Genomic DNA, 17,288 nt, shown 5'->3' with positions numbered 1-17,288 from the left:
GCAATTAGGGCTACGACTAAGTGTGACTGCTGAATTTGGCTGGCAGCCCGGCAGCAGCCACCCGCGCGATACTCACGAGTGTCTTGAATCTCTCCTCCAGCAATCCCACACATCTCCAACCACCAACGACCATCAACACCAATACGTCAAAATGGGAAAAGGAAAGCCAAGGTAAATATTCAGCACCCTCGTTCTTGCGATCAGCAAAGTTGTCTCCCGTCGATGCGTTTTCTGCCGATTCAATTTGCACAAACTGGGCAGGCAGAAGGACAAAACTGCGACGACGATTCGACGACTTCAAACACTGTTGAACTGGTTTCTAACGACTTTATTCTTTCTTCATCACAGAGGACTCAACTCCGCGCGAAAGCTCCGCACTCACCGTCGTGACAACAGATGGGCGGATCTGTCTTACAAGAAGCGTCTTCTCGGAACCGCCTTCAAGTCCTCGCCCTTCGGTGGCTCTTCCCACGCCAAGGGAATCGTTCTTGAGAAGGTCGGAATTGAGGCCAAGCAGCCCAACTCCGCTATTCGCAAGTGCGTTCGGTAAGGACACTCTCAATTTCAGTTAGCTGCATCTCGACAACTGAGACCGGCGCGCTGACTCGTTTTTTATCGCTATATAGTGTCCAGCTCATCAAGAACGGCCGCAAGGTTACCGCTTTCGTCCCCAATGACGGTTGCTTGAACTTTGTCGACGAGAACGACGAGGTCCTCCTCGCTGGATTCGGTCGTAAGGGTAAGGCTAAGGGTGATATTCCTGGTGTCCGATTCAAGGTCGTCAAGGTCTCTGGTGTCTCGCTCTTGGCCCTGTGGAAGGAGAAGAAGGAGAAGGTATGTGTTAATCTCTTTAACGTGATGATATTTTCATTCAGTCTTCTAACATTTCTATTTCCAGCCCCGTTCATAAATTATTTCGTTGTTGGTTATTTCGTTTTTTTGTATCAACATTTGTCATGGCTTGTGAATAAAAGTATATGTATAAATTGATAATAGTTCATGGATCATGGATCAGGAAGCTCGATGGAGATCAACTCTCGAGCTTTGTCGTATAATGTAGAAAGACTCCTTTATTTCGTAGTAAACTCGATTGTCTAAAGACATGCAAAACTCATGAATTTTCTCTGGATGATGAACAATTGGAAATAAGATTTTTAGAAGCTGCGGCGGCCCTCGAATCTACACAATCATCCAACCTCACGAATCCAGCTCGAAGACCACATCACCAGCTCAGAGATGTCGACGACAACCAGAGAGCGAGAGGGCGACAGTCTATCTCGGTCACAGCATGAGTCGTCATCCTCAAAGGACTCACACCACCGTCGCCACCATCACCACCATCATCGCAGCAGCAGGCATCATGACGAGCCCGAAGATCTCTCTGTGACCGAGCAGAGAAACCGGACTGGTCGCCGACCGCTTCCGTCGCCGCAGCTGCCGCAGTCAAATTCGCGGTATCAGTCTTCTCGCGGCGGTAGCGGCGGTGGGTATAGAGGAGGTTCGTCGTCTGGATCGTACCGCGACCGACGAGAGGATGTGTCGCCGCGAAGAAGGAGTCGGTCGCCACCGTCAGCTTCGTACGGCAACGGCCGACGCCGACAGATCATGGGTTCTGAGGAGGAGAAGCAGGTGAAAGAGTGGGTTGAAGGCGAGGATTCGTTTGCGCTGAAACAAGCCAAGAAAGGCGCGGTGATCCGGATCAAGGAAGGGCGCGCGAGGCCGGTCGATTGGTTGGCGCTGAATCTGCAGACGATCGATAAGGAGAAGGATGTGTATGACGAGGCTACGTTCGATACGCGCGAGCTGGATATCCCGGTGCCGTATGCGGTTATTGAAGGGCTTGGGTTGGCTGAGGTTGAGAAGTTGGGATCGGACGTGCGGGAGTATCTGCGATTGGAGCGGAGCAAGTTCAACCGTGACTTTTGGGAGGTATGTTGATTTCCGCGTATATGAGTGTTTTGCATATGACTGACGATTAATTTTTTTAACTAGTCTATGCTCGTGATCTGTAATGACACCAAGCAACGTCTACTGGCCAAAAGATCCGATGCCGACCACGGCGCACTACAGCCGGTGTCGGAAGACATCGAAAACCTGTTACAGGGAAAAGACTACGACGCTCTGGTAGCGCTAGAAAGCCGTGTTGAGCTTCTTCTGTCTAGCGATTCGGCTGTGGACGTTGATTTCTGGACGGCGCTCAAGGAAGAACTGTTGATTCGGAAGGCTAAAGCCAAGCTGGAGCGGATCCACGCGAAGATCATTCAAGAGCGGGTGCGGATGTTGAAGGAAGAGCAGGCTGCAGAGGCGAGCTCTGTTGTGCAAGAGATCGAGGGGAGATTGAAGGAGAAGGCTGTCGCGTCGGAGATTACGTACTCTGCAGATATGGACGAGGTGCCGAAGGGCGAGAACGTGAAGAATGTGATTGAGATGAAAGAGTTCAAGGCACGGATTGAGTCTGCTCAGCAGTCTGTTGAGAGGATTGGGTTTATCCCGCTCAAAGCCGCGGATGCTGCAGTCAAGGCAGAAGACGACGGACTGTCGACGAACGAACGTCTGTTTGAGAAGGAAGTCGCAAAGTCGATCAACGAAAACGAAGAAGTCTTTGACAACGAGGCAGACTTGGGCGCGCCTGCTCAATCTACGCGGATCAAGCCGAGGTACTTCAATCGCGTGCAGATGGGCTTCGACTGGAATAAATACAACCAAACGCATTACAGCGCCGACAACCCGCCGCCCAAGATCGTGCAGGGCTATAAGTTCAACATTTTCTACCCAGAGCTGGCAGATAGCGCGCGCGCGCCTACGTACAGAATCATCCGGGATAAAGTGCAGCAGACGGACGAGGAGATCGCTGCCGGTGGGCAGGTCAACACGTGTATCATCAAGTTCATCGCCGGCGAGCCGTACCAGGATCTGGCGTTCAGGATCGTGGATCGGGAGTGGAACTACTCGTCGAAGCGGGAGAACGGGTTCCGATCGAGTTTTGATAAGGGGATTCTGCAACTGCATTTCAGGTTTAAGAAGATCTTTTACCGAAAGTGATATTGTAATCAGTCATTTTGGTGTATCAATCATATTGTACAATATTAATATTCAAACATCGATCTTAGATCGTAACCTGGCTGTCAAATGCTTAATGCTCCTGCTCTCAAGTCGCGACTTCAGTCTTCACTTCAACCTCCTCGGTCTTCACTTCAACCCCTTCTGTCGCAGCAGCCTCCCTCTCCGCCTTCTTCTTTGCAACAAACGCCTTTAACCGCGCCTGGATATCCTCGCGATCAACCTTTGTAATCTTGAACTTCGCCGCGCCCGCCGCTTTCGGCGGCGGCGACAGCGACTCTCGAGCAGAAGCAGCAGCAGCAGAGAGATAGGCCGGCTTGCTGACCGCGCTGACTGTGTCTGGGATCTTGAACTTTTCTCGTAAACGCTTTTCGTGCTCTTTGATGGCTTCGGGGGGATTCCTTCCAGTCCGAAGATTTCTATGCCGGCGTCCTCGCGGCTGATAGTATGTAGAAGTTAGTAGTAAGTTCTTGAGACTGTGACGATTGAGGGATTCAGAAACACACCCTTCTATACTGTTGTAAACCTGTGTTATTGTCTCTTTGTGCATCTGCTGAACATGAATAACCAAGCCTACACAACAACAATCAGCCAACCCTCTCTCCCTTCCTCCATCACACCTCTCTTCCAAAAGAAATCAAACTCACCACCCGCGGTATTCAACCGCTTATTACAATGCTCGCATTTGAAATGCAGCGCGCGCTGATGCGAGATCAACACCTTGAGATCATCAAAGTCGCGCTCGCAGTAATAGCACCAGGGCCGCTCTAGCAGTTTTTGCAGATTCGCGCTGGCTGATTTCTTGCGCACCATTTCAGGATTCTTCTTTTTTAGTAATTTTTTGTATCTGGTTCTTCTCAGGTTCTTGGTCCTGAGTCGTCTGATGCGAACGAAAGGAAGACCGGGGGAAGAGTTATCCAGAGACTGAGGGAGTGAGGAACCTAACCCTATTCAATATCATCGCGATGTTTCCCAAATAAGCAGTTTGTGATATTGATGGTTTACACAGGGTTTCTTTGATGAATAGATTTCTGAATCCTAAATCCGATACAGAGTAGGTCATATAATGCAGGGTGTCTGATGTGGCATGCTGGAAAATTGCGTGTCAGCCTACATATATCTAGATTCGTTTACAAGAAGAACAAGAGAACAAGACAGTCATAAGGCGCATTAAATTATGTGGATGAAAAACAAGCAAAAGACTCGTAAACTCAAGCTGCCGGCTTCTCCTCCTCCTCAAATGCCTCCGAAACATCAACGCCGATAGCCATTCTACTAGCGACGTAGCGCTGCGCGACGACACCGACCGCCAGACCAAGGCCTTCCTCGACCCACTCTGCGAGCCATTCTCGCGGGTCGACTTGGCCGGGGATGGGTTCGTCGCTGTCGAGCCACTCGCACCACTGCAGAGGGAAGGATTGCGAGTGTGTGGTGAAGGCGAGGGAGTGGAATGGGTCGTCGAGGTGGATGATGAAGACGAAGACTTTCTCCTTGGTCGCGTCTGATGATGAGTCCTGGACGACGCACGCTTGTATTGATAGGTAGATGTCGGATTTACGCACTGGCGATTCTGTTGAGATGTAGTTAGCGTCACGAATAGCAGTGAGATTCCAAAAAGACTGGTAGATACCCTCTTCAGGAGAAGTCTCGACTTCCTTCCCCTTTGCCCGGATCTGCTGGATATTAGCCTTGCAGAGCTTCTCGCCCGCGACAAGGCCGCCGTGGAACATGCCCATGTCGCGCTTAACTCCCTTCTTATCCGAGTCGCGATGGCGGCTCTCGCGGCCTTTCTGGACAATCATTAGCTCGCCGCCTTCAACCTGCTGCATCACACGGTCAAAGACCGAGTAGACTATTGTGTCGATCGAGGGGTAGCCGACGAGGTCGTGGAAGATGTGGATTCGGAGTTGTTCATGTCGCATGATTGGCGGCGCGATAGTGTGCAGCACAGAGGAGAGCGTCGAGACCAGCGTCTTTGATATGCCTATATGACCGCAAACATGGCGTTAATAATCATAATAAAGCAGGCAAACAGAATACAAAATCATACCAAACTTGTTCAGAGCCGTGATGTTGCCCTTGACTTTATCCTCCCAGGACTGCGTCTCAGCCGCCTGCTGCAAGTCTCTGACCTTTGCCTCCGCGCCCTTGACGGCCGCCGAGGCAGAGTCCCACAATCCTGAAGATCCAAACCAGCTAGTAATTGAAGCGACAGGGTTTGGTAGACTGGCGGCCGCGGACTCGGACTCGGGATCAGCTGCGGACGCGGTAGCAGCTGCAGCTGGCGCTGCTGCGGCAGCCTCGGTAGGAGCGGGAGCAGCAGCCTTCTGCGCGACAGGAGCAGAGGCCTTTTCGTTTGTGCTGGCGGCGTCTTTGCTCTCAGACTCGGACACGGGCAGTGCGGTCTCTTTCTCGAGCGAGTCGAGGAATCCGAGTAGATCCTTCTCAGAGGGCTCAGTTGTAGAAGGCGTCTCGTTGCCGGACGAGGAGGAGCGCGCGTCGGGACCGAGCGACTCGAGAAGCTCGAGCACGTCCTCGTCGTCCTGCTGCTTTGTCGGCGTGGAAGCCATGATGTGGAGAGTGTATTATGGGAGGCGGGGAGGGAGGGAGATGGGGAAGAGAGGGGAGGAGGGGAGGAGGAGGACGGGAACAAAGACTGATTTCGCGGCAAGGTTTTCGATGCGGTTTATTGTCACACGCCTGCTTATCCACCGCATCTGCTCGTCCTGCTGGCCTTTTGAGCACGACAGCTGACAGAGATTTGTTCTGAATAGCTGTGATAGTGAATAGAGTCTCATATTCACCTTATAGATATCATATTTGTTCTAAGCACGAATACTTCTACATGTTGTGGTGGGGCTGTCACATGCTGGCATGATCTCTACTCTACCTTAGATATACCTGATGCTACATTCGATTGACAATAAATGTAAATACACAACCTCACTAAATGCTCTATTTGAACGAGATATTATCAATCATGCTCGCCAGCAGCACACAAACGTTGTCCTCCATCCGCTTGTTCACAGACTCCTCCAGATGCTTCTTCGGATCCTGCTTTCCCACGTAGCGCGTCTTGAGCGCGTCAGCACTCAACTCCTTCTCCTCCTTCACCCGCGTCGTGTACGCCTCCGCAAGCTTCACCATCTGCTGCACCGCCTCGAGATTCTCATGGTCGTGGTCCTTGAAGTCCTTCAGCGTCAACCCCTTCGTCCACTCCGTCTTGTGCAGGTTCAGCAGCATCTGGCCTTCCAGAGGCGTCTTTCGGTAGTTTATGCCAATAGAGTAGTAGTGTCGGTTCAGCCCGTGGATCAGCGCCTGGATCGACGGCTTGTTCAGGTGTCCCAGGTTCGACGTCGACTGTCGCGGCTCCTGCCCCGTCATTATCAATTGCGGGCTGATCAGTCGGAAGGCGTCAATCACAACCTTGCCTTTCACCGACTGTATCGGGTCGACGACGACGGCAACAGATCGCGGCGTCAGCTGCTCAAATGATTGCTGCGTGTGGATATCGACAGATGACAGCCAGCAGCCGAATCCAGGATGCGAGTGATACCATCCTACAACCATTTGGTCTCTGCAGATAGTCTTAATTAGTCTTTTTCTCATGCTTGACTCTCATATGGTAATAACGTGTAATGCAATCTCCTTACCGTCCAGTCTGCTTAAGCATGTCCATCATCTTGGTCTGGAAAACCGGATCAACTGCCTCAACGGAAACACCAGTACTATCAACAATAATCATTAGCATCCCCTTCTCAACTCTTAGAAGTAGTAAGAGAAATATCATACCCGCTCTGTGGCATCGCAAAGACATCAATGACGCGCACCGTGAAGTCGTCGACAAATTCGCCGAGCATCAGACCCATCTATAAGATATGCAATCAGCAATCGCTCGATCTTATCCAGACTCGATCAAAAACAAATAAACACATACAACTTCCATAGGCACACCGGCTCTGTAAATAACCACGAAAACGTTAGCGCTGATTCAGAATCTCGTCGGACAGACAATCACTTGATGACTGACCTTCCGTGCTTGAGCATCTTTAACAGAGCAAGCGAAGAAATGTATACGCATTCCGCGTTATCCGCCACCGGGCCATCCTAAATATTCCAAACCACACCAGATTAGAGCCTGCAAACACCATTGATCCACACCGAATCGACATCGAACAGGCGCAAGCCTGGGTTCACACGTACCTGTGGCGGTCCACCCATCCCTCCGCCACCACCCAAGAGTCTGCTTAAACGTTCCATTGTGTGAAAATTGTAGAGTTCAGATACGCAGGCGTAGTATTAATCCGATGTCGAATATCCGTCGATGGATGCAGGATCGCGGCGTGGGGATTGCTGATGGTTGGGGACTGGATGATCTTCTGATGAGCTCGAGTCCTTCAGAATGCGTGGGAACGGCGGTCAGTGATTTGCTTATGTAATGAATTAGTGTTCAATCTCGTCTGCTTCCATCTACAGACAAGTTCACGAGTATTCGCAGCTGATATTAGATCTCTGCATCTGCATTTTAATTCAACTATAGACGTACTCGGAGCTGATGTACAGGCCTGCAACTGACAGGACGAGTCATTGATTTCAAGAACACCACGACTGCGCAAACTCATGCTCTCTTCCTAACTCCTCCAAACATGTCCTCGGTCGACTCGCCGCCCAAACGAACCCCCCGCTACGGCAGCACCCCAAATCCCCGTCCGAAGAAGTCATGGCGCAAGCTTCTCTGGGTGCACCAGCCCTACCCAGACAACTACGTCGACGTCTCCTTCCTTTCGCAGCTCAAACGCAACATGCACGTCCAGCAGTACTCGTTCTGGGCGCTCTCGTCGGACTCGACAGTTATAATATCGCATGTGTCCACCGTCGCGCTCTTTATCTGCGTCTTTGTCGTCATTTATAACTTTGATTGGAATCCGGCGTGGTTTGCCTTCTCGGGCTCGTTCTTTACCTTGATCGGCTACTTTGTTTGGGATTATCTGGGAAACAACACCACCAGTCGAAGTAAGCCGTCTCTCTCATCCTCTAGCTACTCTGGCTGCTCTAATTTTAACAACTCAATGTGTTCTTTTGTTATAGCGGCAACGTTTAAATCTGCAGTTCTCATTGTCTCCACCCTTCTCGGTCTCTCCCCAGTCCTCAAATCTCTCACGCAGTCCACATCCTCAGACTCAATCTGGGCCATCTCAGTCTGGCTATTCCTACTCAACATATTCTTTCACGATTACTCTGTTGGTCCAAAGAAAACGTAAGTGCTCTTCCAATCAGCCCAGACAAGTACCGTACTAATTCCTATCCCGCAGAGTCCCGCCAACGCTCTCCACAAACCTCGCCATCTCCGCCGCAATCGTCCTCGCCTCCCGCCTCTCCACCACCCTCAGCGTCTTCTCCTTCCTCCTATTCTCAATCGAACTCTTCGGCCTCTTCCCCATCTTCTCGCGCTGGCTGCGCTCATACTCATTCATCGGCCACCTCTTCCTCACCGCGTTCCTTATCATCATCACCGAGCTCGGCATGCTGAGAATCGGAGGCTGGTGGGCGTGTGGGATTTGGCTCGCGGCAGTGCTTTCGGCGGCTCTGATTGCGCCGGGGTGGCTTATAGCGCTGCAGAAATACAAAAAGTCAGTAATTGCGCGTTCTTTCATTCTTTCTCGGAATATACTGACGTCAATTGATATAGTGAAATCCAAGGACCGTGGGATCCCGCAAAACCCGTTCTGCGAAACAGGTGATCTTCAGGACGTTTCTTCCTCTCCTCCAATCTTGTTTTGATCTTTTAGGTATCGTGCATGTGTATGATTAGGGTGTCCTGCATTTTCAATGTCTTTTTTGGTGTCATAGTCATTTTTAATATAAGCACGAGCGATATAATATTATTCAAACTATCTAATGCAAAAAAATGGCAAACGCTTTTCTCCGTGACCATGCGAATATTCAGTAATGTCGAGCAGCTGCACGCATCAGCTCAGTTTCCTCATCAGCCTCGTTCGCACCTGACGACGACGACGCTTCCAATCTCTCTAGATTGCGATAAAACTCCGTCACCGTGTCGTGCACCTGCACTTTATCGATCGAAAAGTTGCGCACTTGGAGACCCGCCCTGCTCGTGGCGCGACTGAGCGCGACGTAAGCCTGACCCTTTTCAAACACCCTGCTCAGGTCGACTTTGACGCGGTCGATCGTCTGGCCTTGGGCTTTGTGGATCGACAGCGCCCAGGCGAGGATGAGCGGGATCTGGTCTCGCGAAGCAAGGACTTGGCCGTCAGAGTGCTCGATCTTCCAGCTCTCGCGCGTGATCAACACGTCGCGCGTTTCGCCAGTCATCGACGTAAACCGCACGAGCGGCCATCGCATCTCCTGGGCCTCTTTCCCCGTCGACTTTTGGTCCTCCCACTCATACCCTCTCAGCGCAGCCAGATCGCGGTCGAGATCTTGGCTATCAGGAAGTGTATACTCGCCATCTTCCATCCTCAACTCCTCCTCGTGTCGACGAAGCTCTAGAACCCTTACATACTCGCGCTCGCTGACGAACGCAAGCACTTTTCCCAGCGAACCGTTCACCAGCATCTCATCCATATTCTTCAACAACATCACCTGCGCGTGCTTCTTCAGCACAATCACTTTGGCAGCCAAACACGATGCAAGCGCGTTGTCTCGCGCTTCGCCTACGTACAGGCCTCCTTCGAGAGCAGTGTACGTGACCTCTGGACCCGTCAGCGCGGCCATGCGCCGGCTGTTAGATCTGTCGACCTCCATGCGTGTTGAGAAGAGCTCGGTGGCTTCGAGGTCGCCCGGGAGAGTGTGGTTTTTCTGCTGATTGTTGAACTCGATCTCGTCTTTTCTTGTCAGGAGACCAAGACGCATGCGATTGAGAAACGACGCGAATTCTATTTCAAGATGTCAATAGCAGTTCTCATGTTGTATAGTTCAATGTGTAGACATACCTGGATCTCGCTGTCGAAACACCTTATGAAGACAGATTGTATGATTAACGGCTCTCCTCCAAGACTCCGCCTGAAACGCAAACACCTGCACGTTCTTCTCCGGCACGGGTGGCAACTGGAAAAAATCACCCGTGAGCACCAACTGGATCCCGCCAAACGGCCGGCCAGAGTTACGCAAGATGCGCGCAATCGTCTCGAGCTTGTCAAACAATCTACCGTCAATCATCGAGACCTCGTCAATAATCAGCACTTTTGTCCGCAGCCAGCGCTGGAACAGCTTCTTGTTCTTGCGGATCTTGCGCGCGAGGTCTTTGGCTTCCTCGCGACCTAGGCCGATGCCGGCGAAACTGTGGACTGTCACGCCGCCGATGTTGACGGCAGCGAGACCGGTGGAGGCGGTGACGGCGACGGCGTCGCTTCCGTGGGGTTTTTGCTTGAGTTCTTTGATGATCTCGCGAAGAAGGACTGATTTTCCGGTTCCTATGAAAAAAAGTTAGAGCCGAGTGTTTTTTGAGAAGAAAAATAAGAAGCAATACCCGCAGATCCTGTAAAGAAAATACTCTTCTTCTCCTTAACCACCATCTCCATAACCCGCTTCTGCTCATCACTCAACGACATAGCCGACTTCAACTTCACCACCGGCTCCTGCACACTCAACGTCCTCGACCTGCCGACCCTCGACTTGCTTCCCGCGGCTCCCGCCGCAGCCGATGTCTCCGCCGTCGAGACTTTGCGCTTGGGGTCAAGCATGAAGAGATACTCGCCGTCGCCGGAGGGGACGCGCGAGTGCGGTTTCGAAAAGCTGTTTTCCAGCTCGATGCTGTTCTTCAGCTTTGACTTTGCGGTCGCGGCAGCTTCGCGCTCGGCCCAGGGTAGTTTGCGCTTTGGTTTGCTGGTAGTGGTGGAGTCATGAGACGTCGGGTTAGAGGCGGAGGAGTCGCTGCTGTCGGAGGGTCGTTTCATGATGTTTGGTTTTGAGGGGACGAGGGCGGCTGGTCTGGTTGGGTCGGAGAGGGTGACGAAGCGGTGCTCGTAGGGGGATGAGGACCATAAGACCTCGATGTCCGGGTCGTCTGTACGTTTCTGCGGGGTCTCAGAGGGAGGCTGGGCAGAGTTCTGCACGGATGCTTGAGAAGCAGCTGTTATCTTTGTTGCCGCGGGACGCTCGATTATCTGTAAATCGTCGTCGATGTCAAAGTCGTCATCGTACAGGTCGCTCTCGTTGATCAGTCCGTCGCCTAGGTCGATGACGACCGGTGGTTTAGTAGACGCCATGGTGGGCTTTTGTAGTGAATGACGGTTTAGCCGCGGTAGTCGGAGTGTATGGTCTGTGGCTTGAAGGTCAGTAGATGTTTTGCTGCGTGGCGAGAGAAAGTAAAAGGAGACTGACAAGGAGATGAAATGCGACCGGCGCAAGGTGTTTTAAAATAGAAACAGGACCTGGAAGCAGATAATCCAGCCAACTTCAAGACGATACGGGCCTTCAGTTGTGAAGAGAACAGTTTGTTCATACGCCGAGCAGCGCGCGACGCGAGGGAAAGAAAGCGCGGAAGTCGACGGTAGTCAGACCAGGTAGGAACTCAGAGACGTGCTTCTGACTGCAATGAGCTCTAACAACGTCTTTGCACGTTCTTTGAAGCAGTAAACTACAAAAACAACCACCTTTTTTCTGCTGCCAAAAAGTCTTCAGTCCACACGACTCTGCTGCACGAACAGCGTCAACAAATCCACACGTGAGCACCGCGCGTAACTCACGCGCTCGAAACCCTTCTTTGCTTACACCACAACGCCCTCAGCCAATGTCAGCGGCCGCTGCCCCCGTCGGAACAAAAGATTTTGGCTCTGCTCTCCTCGGACTCGGACTGTGGAATCACGGCAATTAGACAGACACAAATACACACCGCGATGATTTCTCTGGGCACAATGTTCTCGGTGGCGAGGAGGTCTGCGCTGCCGTCTTTGTCTTTGCTGTCGGCGCCGGTTACGGGCGTGCGGTTTGTGTCGATTATGAGTTCTCTGTCGAACAACCCGGGAGCGTACAGGAAGAAGAAGAGATTGGGACGAGGACCTTCGAGCGGCAAGGTCAGCTGCTTTCTGTTTTTGTTAATTGCTGTTGGTGGTGTTTGATGGTATAGTGCTGACTTTTGTGGGTGTAGGGAAAAACGTCTGGTCGTGGTATGAATGGTCAGAAGCAGAAGGAGAAGGTCGCGCGGTGGCATGAGGGTGGTCAGACTCCTATGCACAAGATGCTTCCCAAGTTTGGATTCAATGTCTAGTACGTTTGTCTCTGCATCTGTGCATCTGTGTTTTTATTATACCAAGACGGACAAGAGCGGGGCTAACCACAATCTCGCACAGTCAAAAGAAGAAGTACGTCAAGCTTAATCTGGACCGAGTGCAGAGCTGGATCGAGCAGGGCCGTTTGGATCCCTCGAAGCCGATCACCATGAAGCATTTGCTGGACTCAAGAGCCTGCCGTGGCATCAAGGACGGCGTCAAGCTTCTCGCTAATGTACGTATCTCTGTCTTTACTTGCCAGATGCAAGTTGCATGTGCTGATTTGAATGTTTCTGCTCCTACAGGGAAAAGAGAACTTCAAGTATCCTATCAACATCACCGTCAACGCTGCCTCAAGAGAAGCTGTCAAGGCCGTCCGGGCCCTCGGAGGAAAAGTAACCTCGCGATACTACAACCAACTGAGTACGTCCCATCTCATACCTCACTTTCCATCTCTATACCACATACTAACAGTTTCTAGCTCTCCGCGCCTTGCTTCATCCCGAATTCTTCAAGAGACTGCCCTTGCCAGCGGATCCCGTGGACAAGGCCTCGCTGGAGTATTACCGGAAACCCGAGGTTGGCGGATACTTGGCGCGACCAGCGAAGACACCGACTGCTGAGACCACCGAGTCTGCCACTACTGAGTCGGCCTAGATGCGTTTTATTCTGTATTTTTTTGGTGGGTTACAGTAGTAGTAGTCGATGTAAATAACAACAATTAAGGATTCTTTGCAATAACTATGGAAGAGGTAAATTATCAATCGTAAAAATGAAATCGATAAAATCCAGCGCCGCACCAGCGCCATCAAACTCATCGCGCCCTCAAAAATAAATCACAAACCTCCTCTCCTCCCTCCTCCAGATCCACAGCCGTGCTTTCATAATAGAAAATGGGCAAAAACACCGACAAACTATTCATCACGCACTCTGAATGGAGCGGTCCAGACAAGCACAGCGCAGCCGGCGGCGTGGCGGCGCGGAAAGGCGTGTCGCAGCATGCGCGGCGGTTGCCGTTTACTTATTGCTCGCTGAGCTTGCAGCCGTTTAAGAAGGCTGTTTGTGATGAGTATGGGAATATTTTTGACGAGGAGTAAGCATGATTAAGAGGTTTTGCTGGGTAGGAGATGTGCTTACTGACAGTGTCATAGGCACATGGAGAAATGGCTCGCCAAACACTCTAAGAACCCGATAACAAACGAACCGACGACGATGGCGTCGCTGCTCAAGTTGAACTTCGAAAAGGATAGCGAGGGACGGTATATAGACCCGGTGACGTTTAAGGTGCTGACGCCAAACAGCCACATTGTGTGCATCAAGACGTCTGGGAATGTGTATTCGAGAGAGACGGTGGATGAGCTTAATATCAAGGCGAGGAATTGGAGTGATTTGGTCACCGGGGAGAAGTTTTCGGCAAAGGATATAATCACTCTGCAGGTGAGTTGCTGATCTGAATGAGGGGAAGAAAGTGCTGAGCTGACTGGCGGTATCTAGGACCCAATGAACCTATCCAGAGCCGTGCCAAAACCAGCACCTACAACGACCACCACAACCAAACTCTCTACAACAGCCAAAAGACCGGCCCCAGAGACCACCACGCCCGCGTCCAAAAAAGCCGCGCTGCCATTCAACGCCTCGACAAGCACGACCGGCCGCGCGGCTGCGTCGCTGACGTCGACCGCTGCCTCGCTGTTTACGAAATCGGACCGGCAGATGCTGACGGACGACGAGTTTTTGCTGAAGCGGCGGCGGGTGAGGGAGAGCGGGTTTGTGCAGATCCGGACGAATTTGGGGAACTTGAATGTTGAGCTGAATACGCTGTACGCGCCAAAGGCGGTGTATAACTTTCTCAAGTTGGCGGAGAAGGGGTATTATAACGGCGTCAAGTTTCATCGGAATATCAGATATTTTATGGTAAGTTGTAACTCGAGTATTGAGAATTACGCGGCAGGATTTACTAAACTATGTTTAGATCCAAGGAGGAGATCCGACGGGGACTGGCAGAGGAGGCCAGAGTTACTGGGGCGAGCCATTCGAGGACGAGTTCAACTCTCCGCTATCGCACGACGCCAGAGGTGTACTTTCGATGGCCAATAAGGGCAAAGACACAAACACATCCCAATTGTATGTTACACCCGACGCTGAAGTTGAGCAACGAGGGGACTAGAGACTAACTTCTGTTGTATAGTTTCATTCTGTATCGACCAAAGCCGCAGTTAGACCGCAAACACACAATCTTTGGAAAAGTAGTGGAAGGTCTCGAGATCCTCGACAAGATGGAAACCACGCCGACCGACGCCGAAGACCGGCCGCAGACCGATATCGTGATCAATGAGATCGCGGTCGTGATTGATCCGTTTAAAGAGTTTATGGAGAAAGTGAAGGCCAACGGCGGGGTTATCCCCGAGGAAGTCAAGGGCAAGCGCAGGGCGGAGAGTGAGGTTGTGGATGGGCGGAGTCAGGCGGAGAAGGAGTTGGATGAGAAGATGACGTGGTCTGGGAGGTTACTTGCTCCGCCGGGGGCTACGTCGGGGACGGCTACTGCGACCGGCGCGAAGAAGCGCGTGGTGGGGAAGTACATGTAGGTTAGTTTTTGTAATATGTTATGAAGAATTGCTATTCAAGGAGTGAATAAGAGTGAAGCAGTCGTTTAGCACAGCTAGAACGAGCAAGCGTCATGTCTATAGACAGCGTAGCAACCGAGATTGAAAGAGAAAAGAAAAAATAAAAGAAAGGTAAGAGATAGCTTAAGCAGTCCGGACGACGCTGTCGACAGCCTTGGCAAAGTACTCGACGTTTTTCGAGTTGAGACCAGCCATTGAAATCCGGCCATTGGCAGTCAAGTAGACGTGGAAGTCCTTTGTGATTTTAGCGACCTGCGCGGGCGTAAGGCCGGTGAAGGAGAACATGCCGATCTGGTCGATGATGTGGTTCCAGGAGCCGGGGGTTTTGAGCTCGATCAGCTTGTCGTAGAGGACCTTGCGCATGACCTGGATACGGCCGGCCATGGTCTTGAGGTCCTCGGTCCACTCCTTGAAGAGGGCGGGGTCGTTGAGAACGCGGGCGACGATGCGGGCGCCGTAGGCGGGAGGGTTGGAGATCTCTGAGCGCTGGAGGACGGCGAGCTGGGACTTGACGGCGACGGAGGTCTCCTTTGAGGAGGAGACGACGTGGAGGGCGCCGGCGCGCTCACCGTAGAGACCAAAGTTCTTTGCGAAGGACTGGCAGACGAGAAGCTCGAGTCCGAGGGAGAGGAAGTAGCGAACGGCCCAGGCGTCGCGGTCGAGGTCGCCGGAGGCAAAGCCCTGGTAGGCGCAGTCAAAGAAGGGGAAGAGTTTTTTGCGGATCATGACCTCAGCGATCTGCTTCCACTGGTCCTGGGTGGGGTCGACACCGGTGGGGTTGTGAGCGCAGGCATGGAGGAGGATGATGGAGCCGGCTTCGGCGGACTCGAGGGTGGAGAGGAAGCCGGTGATGTCGAGGCCGAGGGTCTTGGGGTCGAAGTAGGGGTACTCCTTGAGGACGATGCCGACGTTGGAGAAGATCTGCTTGTGATTGGGCCAGGTCGGGTTGGAGATGTAGACGGTGGTGGGGCCGACTTTGTTTGCGGGGGGATGGCGGGCGAGGAAGAGGGCGCCGAGATGGTTGGCGCCGGTGCCGGAGATGGTCTGGACGGAGGAGACCTGAGGAAATTGAGTTAGTGAGGAGGGAGGAGAGGAGGGGGGGGGGGGAGGGGAGGAGAGGAACGGAAGAATACGGAGGTGACTCACGCGATCTTCGCTGATGGCAGCGGCGTCAGAGCCGAGGACGAGCTTGCCGGCGGCGGCGGTGAAGTCGGGAAGACCGGTGATGGGGAGGTACTCGTGGTCGACGGAGGGGTCGGCGCTGATGATGGCCTCGACCTTGCGGACGACGGGGAGGACCCAGGGCTTGCCGTTGTCGTCGCGGTATGCGCCGACGGAGACGTCGACTTTGGTCGGGGAGGGGTCAGCTCTGTAGGCGGCGAGGACGCCGAAGAGGGCGTCGGCGGGGGCGACGGAGACGTCGAAGACGGAGGCGGACATGGTGGTGAAGAAGAGAGGTAGGCGAGGGTGAGGAGGGAGTGTAGGGGGAGGAGGGAGGAAGAGGAAGAGGAAGAGGAAGAGGAAGAAGCCGAGCGGAGGAGGGGAAGTTTGAAAGCGAATTCCCAACGCCGAAAGCGACCGACGAAGAACAAAAAATAAATAAATTTAAAAGCTGCTTAAACCCGGCGGATTCGGGCATTTTACCGTTTGTTTACTGTTTTGTTTGTTTATTTGTAATAGAATTGTTTTGCATTGTTATTGTATTATATCGCTGCAATTGTATCCGGCTGCTTATTCCACAGCCCACAGTGCTATTACATGTCCTGTTGACCAAATGCGGCGCACCGCCTACCCCGCATTGCGAGGCCTCTGCCGCCGGAAGCCAGGAAGGAGAGAGAAGAGAAGAACTGCTGAATTAGCTAATAGCCGGTTGATTGTTGATTCTCGAGATCAGGAAGTTGGTGATGTAGAGGAAGAAGTAGTAGTTGTTGTTGTTGTTCTTCTTCTCTCTGCCCAATCCCGACTCTCAATTACTAAACTGCCTTCACGTGTTCTTCTTCCTCTCTTCTTCGGTCTCAACCAGTACTGCTGAACGTCGCTGCATCTACTCAAGAGCAACAGGCCTCGGCTTACTGACTGTCGCTGCCAATCAGCAATCCGCTTATCGCACCACCGTGCACTCCCCTTAATCACCCTCTCCTCCTCCCTCCTCCTCCTACTCCCTCAATTAACCCTCAATCAACTCTCTCTACCACCGGACAACTCAGGACACCCAGAGGCTCCCGGCCGGACTTTATCGCGCCTTTGTCGGCTGCCCGGGTACTTTCTAGGGTTGCCCTCGGTCTTAACGCCTAATCCGGTAATCAACTCCGAGATGCCTCCGTCCTCCGTGCCACTTTCGCAATTTTGCGTACAAACAATCGTCGCTCTGCAA

The 17,288-nt window shown here is 52.3% G+C and overlaps 9 protein-coding genes across 9 annotated transcripts; 5 read left to right on the top strand and 4 right to left on the bottom strand.

The window, feature by feature from the left end:
- Positions 1 to 21: 21 nt before the first annotated feature.
- On the top strand, positions 22 to 1,014 carry BZA70DRAFT_273466 (40S ribosomal protein S23). Its single transcript, XM_064911832.1, has 4 exons — positions 22 to 171; positions 349 to 546; positions 627 to 834; positions 899 to 1,014. Exons 1-4 carry the CDS (start codon positions 152 to 154, stop codon positions 908 to 910), a joined length of 438 nt encoding a protein of 145 aa, XP_064771362.1. The 5' UTR covers positions 22 to 151; the 3' UTR covers positions 911 to 1,014.
- A 41-nt stretch (positions 1,015 to 1,055) lies between these two features.
- BZA70DRAFT_45430 (cactin) lies at positions 1,056 to 3,095 on the top strand. Its single transcript, XM_064915130.1, has 2 exons — positions 1,056 to 1,929; positions 1,993 to 3,095. Exons 1-2 carry the CDS (start codon positions 1,237 to 1,239, stop codon positions 3,040 to 3,042), a joined length of 1,743 nt encoding a protein of 580 aa, XP_064771361.1. The 5' UTR covers positions 1,056 to 1,236; the 3' UTR covers positions 3,043 to 3,095.
- Positions 3,096 to 3,148: 53 nt separating this feature from the next.
- On the bottom strand, positions 3,149 to 3,873 carry BZA70DRAFT_287638 (uncharacterized protein; the record flags this gene model as incomplete). The annotated part of the gene is made up of 3 exons (XM_064913969.1): positions 3,149 to 3,499; positions 3,563 to 3,633; positions 3,708 to 3,873. The coding sequence occupies 3 exons, from the start codon at positions 3,871 to 3,873 to the stop codon at positions 3,149 to 3,151; spliced, it is 588 nt and encodes a 195-aa protein (XP_064771360.1).
- Positions 3,874 to 3,961: 88 nt separating this feature from the next.
- Positions 3,962 to 5,756, bottom strand: BZA70DRAFT_273460 (maintenance of telomere capping protein 1). The gene is made up of 3 exons (XM_064911831.1): positions 5,111 to 5,756; positions 4,691 to 5,044; positions 3,962 to 4,630 (listed from the first exon to the last, which is right to left on the bottom strand). Exons 1-3 carry the CDS (start codon positions 5,628 to 5,630, stop codon positions 4,272 to 4,274), a joined length of 1,233 nt encoding a protein of 410 aa, XP_064771359.1. The 5' UTR covers positions 5,631 to 5,756; the 3' UTR covers positions 3,962 to 4,271.
- BZA70DRAFT_273457 (26S proteasome non-ATPase regulatory subunit 14) lies at positions 5,757 to 7,442 on the bottom strand. Its single transcript, XM_064911830.1, has 6 exons — positions 7,264 to 7,442; positions 7,091 to 7,167; positions 6,998 to 7,019; positions 6,853 to 6,929; positions 6,714 to 6,788; positions 5,757 to 6,637 (listed from the first exon to the last, which is right to left on the bottom strand). Exons 1-6 carry the CDS (start codon positions 7,318 to 7,320, stop codon positions 6,016 to 6,018), a joined length of 930 nt encoding a protein of 309 aa, XP_064771358.1. The 5' UTR covers positions 7,321 to 7,442; the 3' UTR covers positions 5,757 to 6,015.
- Positions 7,443 to 8,950, top strand: BZA70DRAFT_273452 (phosphatidylinositol N-acetylglucosaminyltransferase subunit C). Its single transcript, XM_064911829.1, has 4 exons — positions 7,443 to 8,073; positions 8,149 to 8,317; positions 8,373 to 8,690; positions 8,750 to 8,950. Exons 1-4 carry the CDS (start codon positions 7,707 to 7,709, stop codon positions 8,799 to 8,801), a joined length of 906 nt encoding a protein of 301 aa, XP_064771357.1. The 5' UTR covers positions 7,443 to 7,706; the 3' UTR covers positions 8,802 to 8,950.
- A 2,477-nt stretch (positions 8,951 to 11,427) lies between these two features.
- Positions 11,428 to 12,794, top strand: BZA70DRAFT_273451 (ribosomal protein L18e/L15P). The gene is made up of 3 exons (XM_064911828.1): positions 11,428 to 12,095; positions 12,170 to 12,288; positions 12,372 to 12,794. Exons 1-3 carry the CDS (start codon positions 11,919 to 11,921, stop codon positions 12,769 to 12,771), a joined length of 696 nt encoding a protein of 231 aa, XP_064771356.1. The 5' UTR covers positions 11,428 to 11,918; the 3' UTR covers positions 12,772 to 12,794.
- A 389-nt stretch (positions 12,795 to 13,183) lies between these two features.
- BZA70DRAFT_254436 (cyclophilin-like domain-containing protein) lies at positions 13,184 to 14,881 on the top strand (the record flags this gene model as incomplete). The annotated part of the gene is made up of 5 exons (XM_064910762.1): positions 13,184 to 13,383; positions 13,442 to 13,727; positions 13,785 to 14,204; positions 14,263 to 14,414; positions 14,479 to 14,881. The coding sequence occupies 5 exons, from the start codon at positions 13,184 to 13,186 to the stop codon at positions 14,873 to 14,875; spliced, it is 1,455 nt and encodes a 484-aa protein (XP_064771355.1). The 3' UTR covers positions 14,876 to 14,881.
- BZA70DRAFT_244977 (pyridoxal phosphate-dependent transferase) lies at positions 14,882 to 16,440 on the bottom strand. The gene is made up of 2 exons (XM_064910616.1): positions 16,061 to 16,440; positions 14,882 to 15,973 (listed from the first exon to the last, which is right to left on the bottom strand). The coding sequence occupies exons 1-2, from the start codon at positions 16,352 to 16,354 to the stop codon at positions 15,038 to 15,040; spliced, it is 1,230 nt and encodes a 409-aa protein (XP_064771354.1). The 5' UTR covers positions 16,355 to 16,440; the 3' UTR covers positions 14,882 to 15,037.
- Between the last annotated feature and the right edge of the window lie 848 nt (positions 16,441 to 17,288).

The sequence above is a fragment of the Myxozyma melibiosi genome, assembly GCF_037950935.1.
Source record: "Myxozyma melibiosi strain Phaff 52-87 chromosome Unknown BZA70scaffold_1, whole genome shotgun sequence".
NCBI lineage: Eukaryota > Fungi > Ascomycota > Lipomycetes > Lipomycetales > Lipomycetaceae > Myxozyma > Myxozyma melibiosi.
This window is presented reverse-complemented; position numbering and strand designations above follow the sequence as displayed.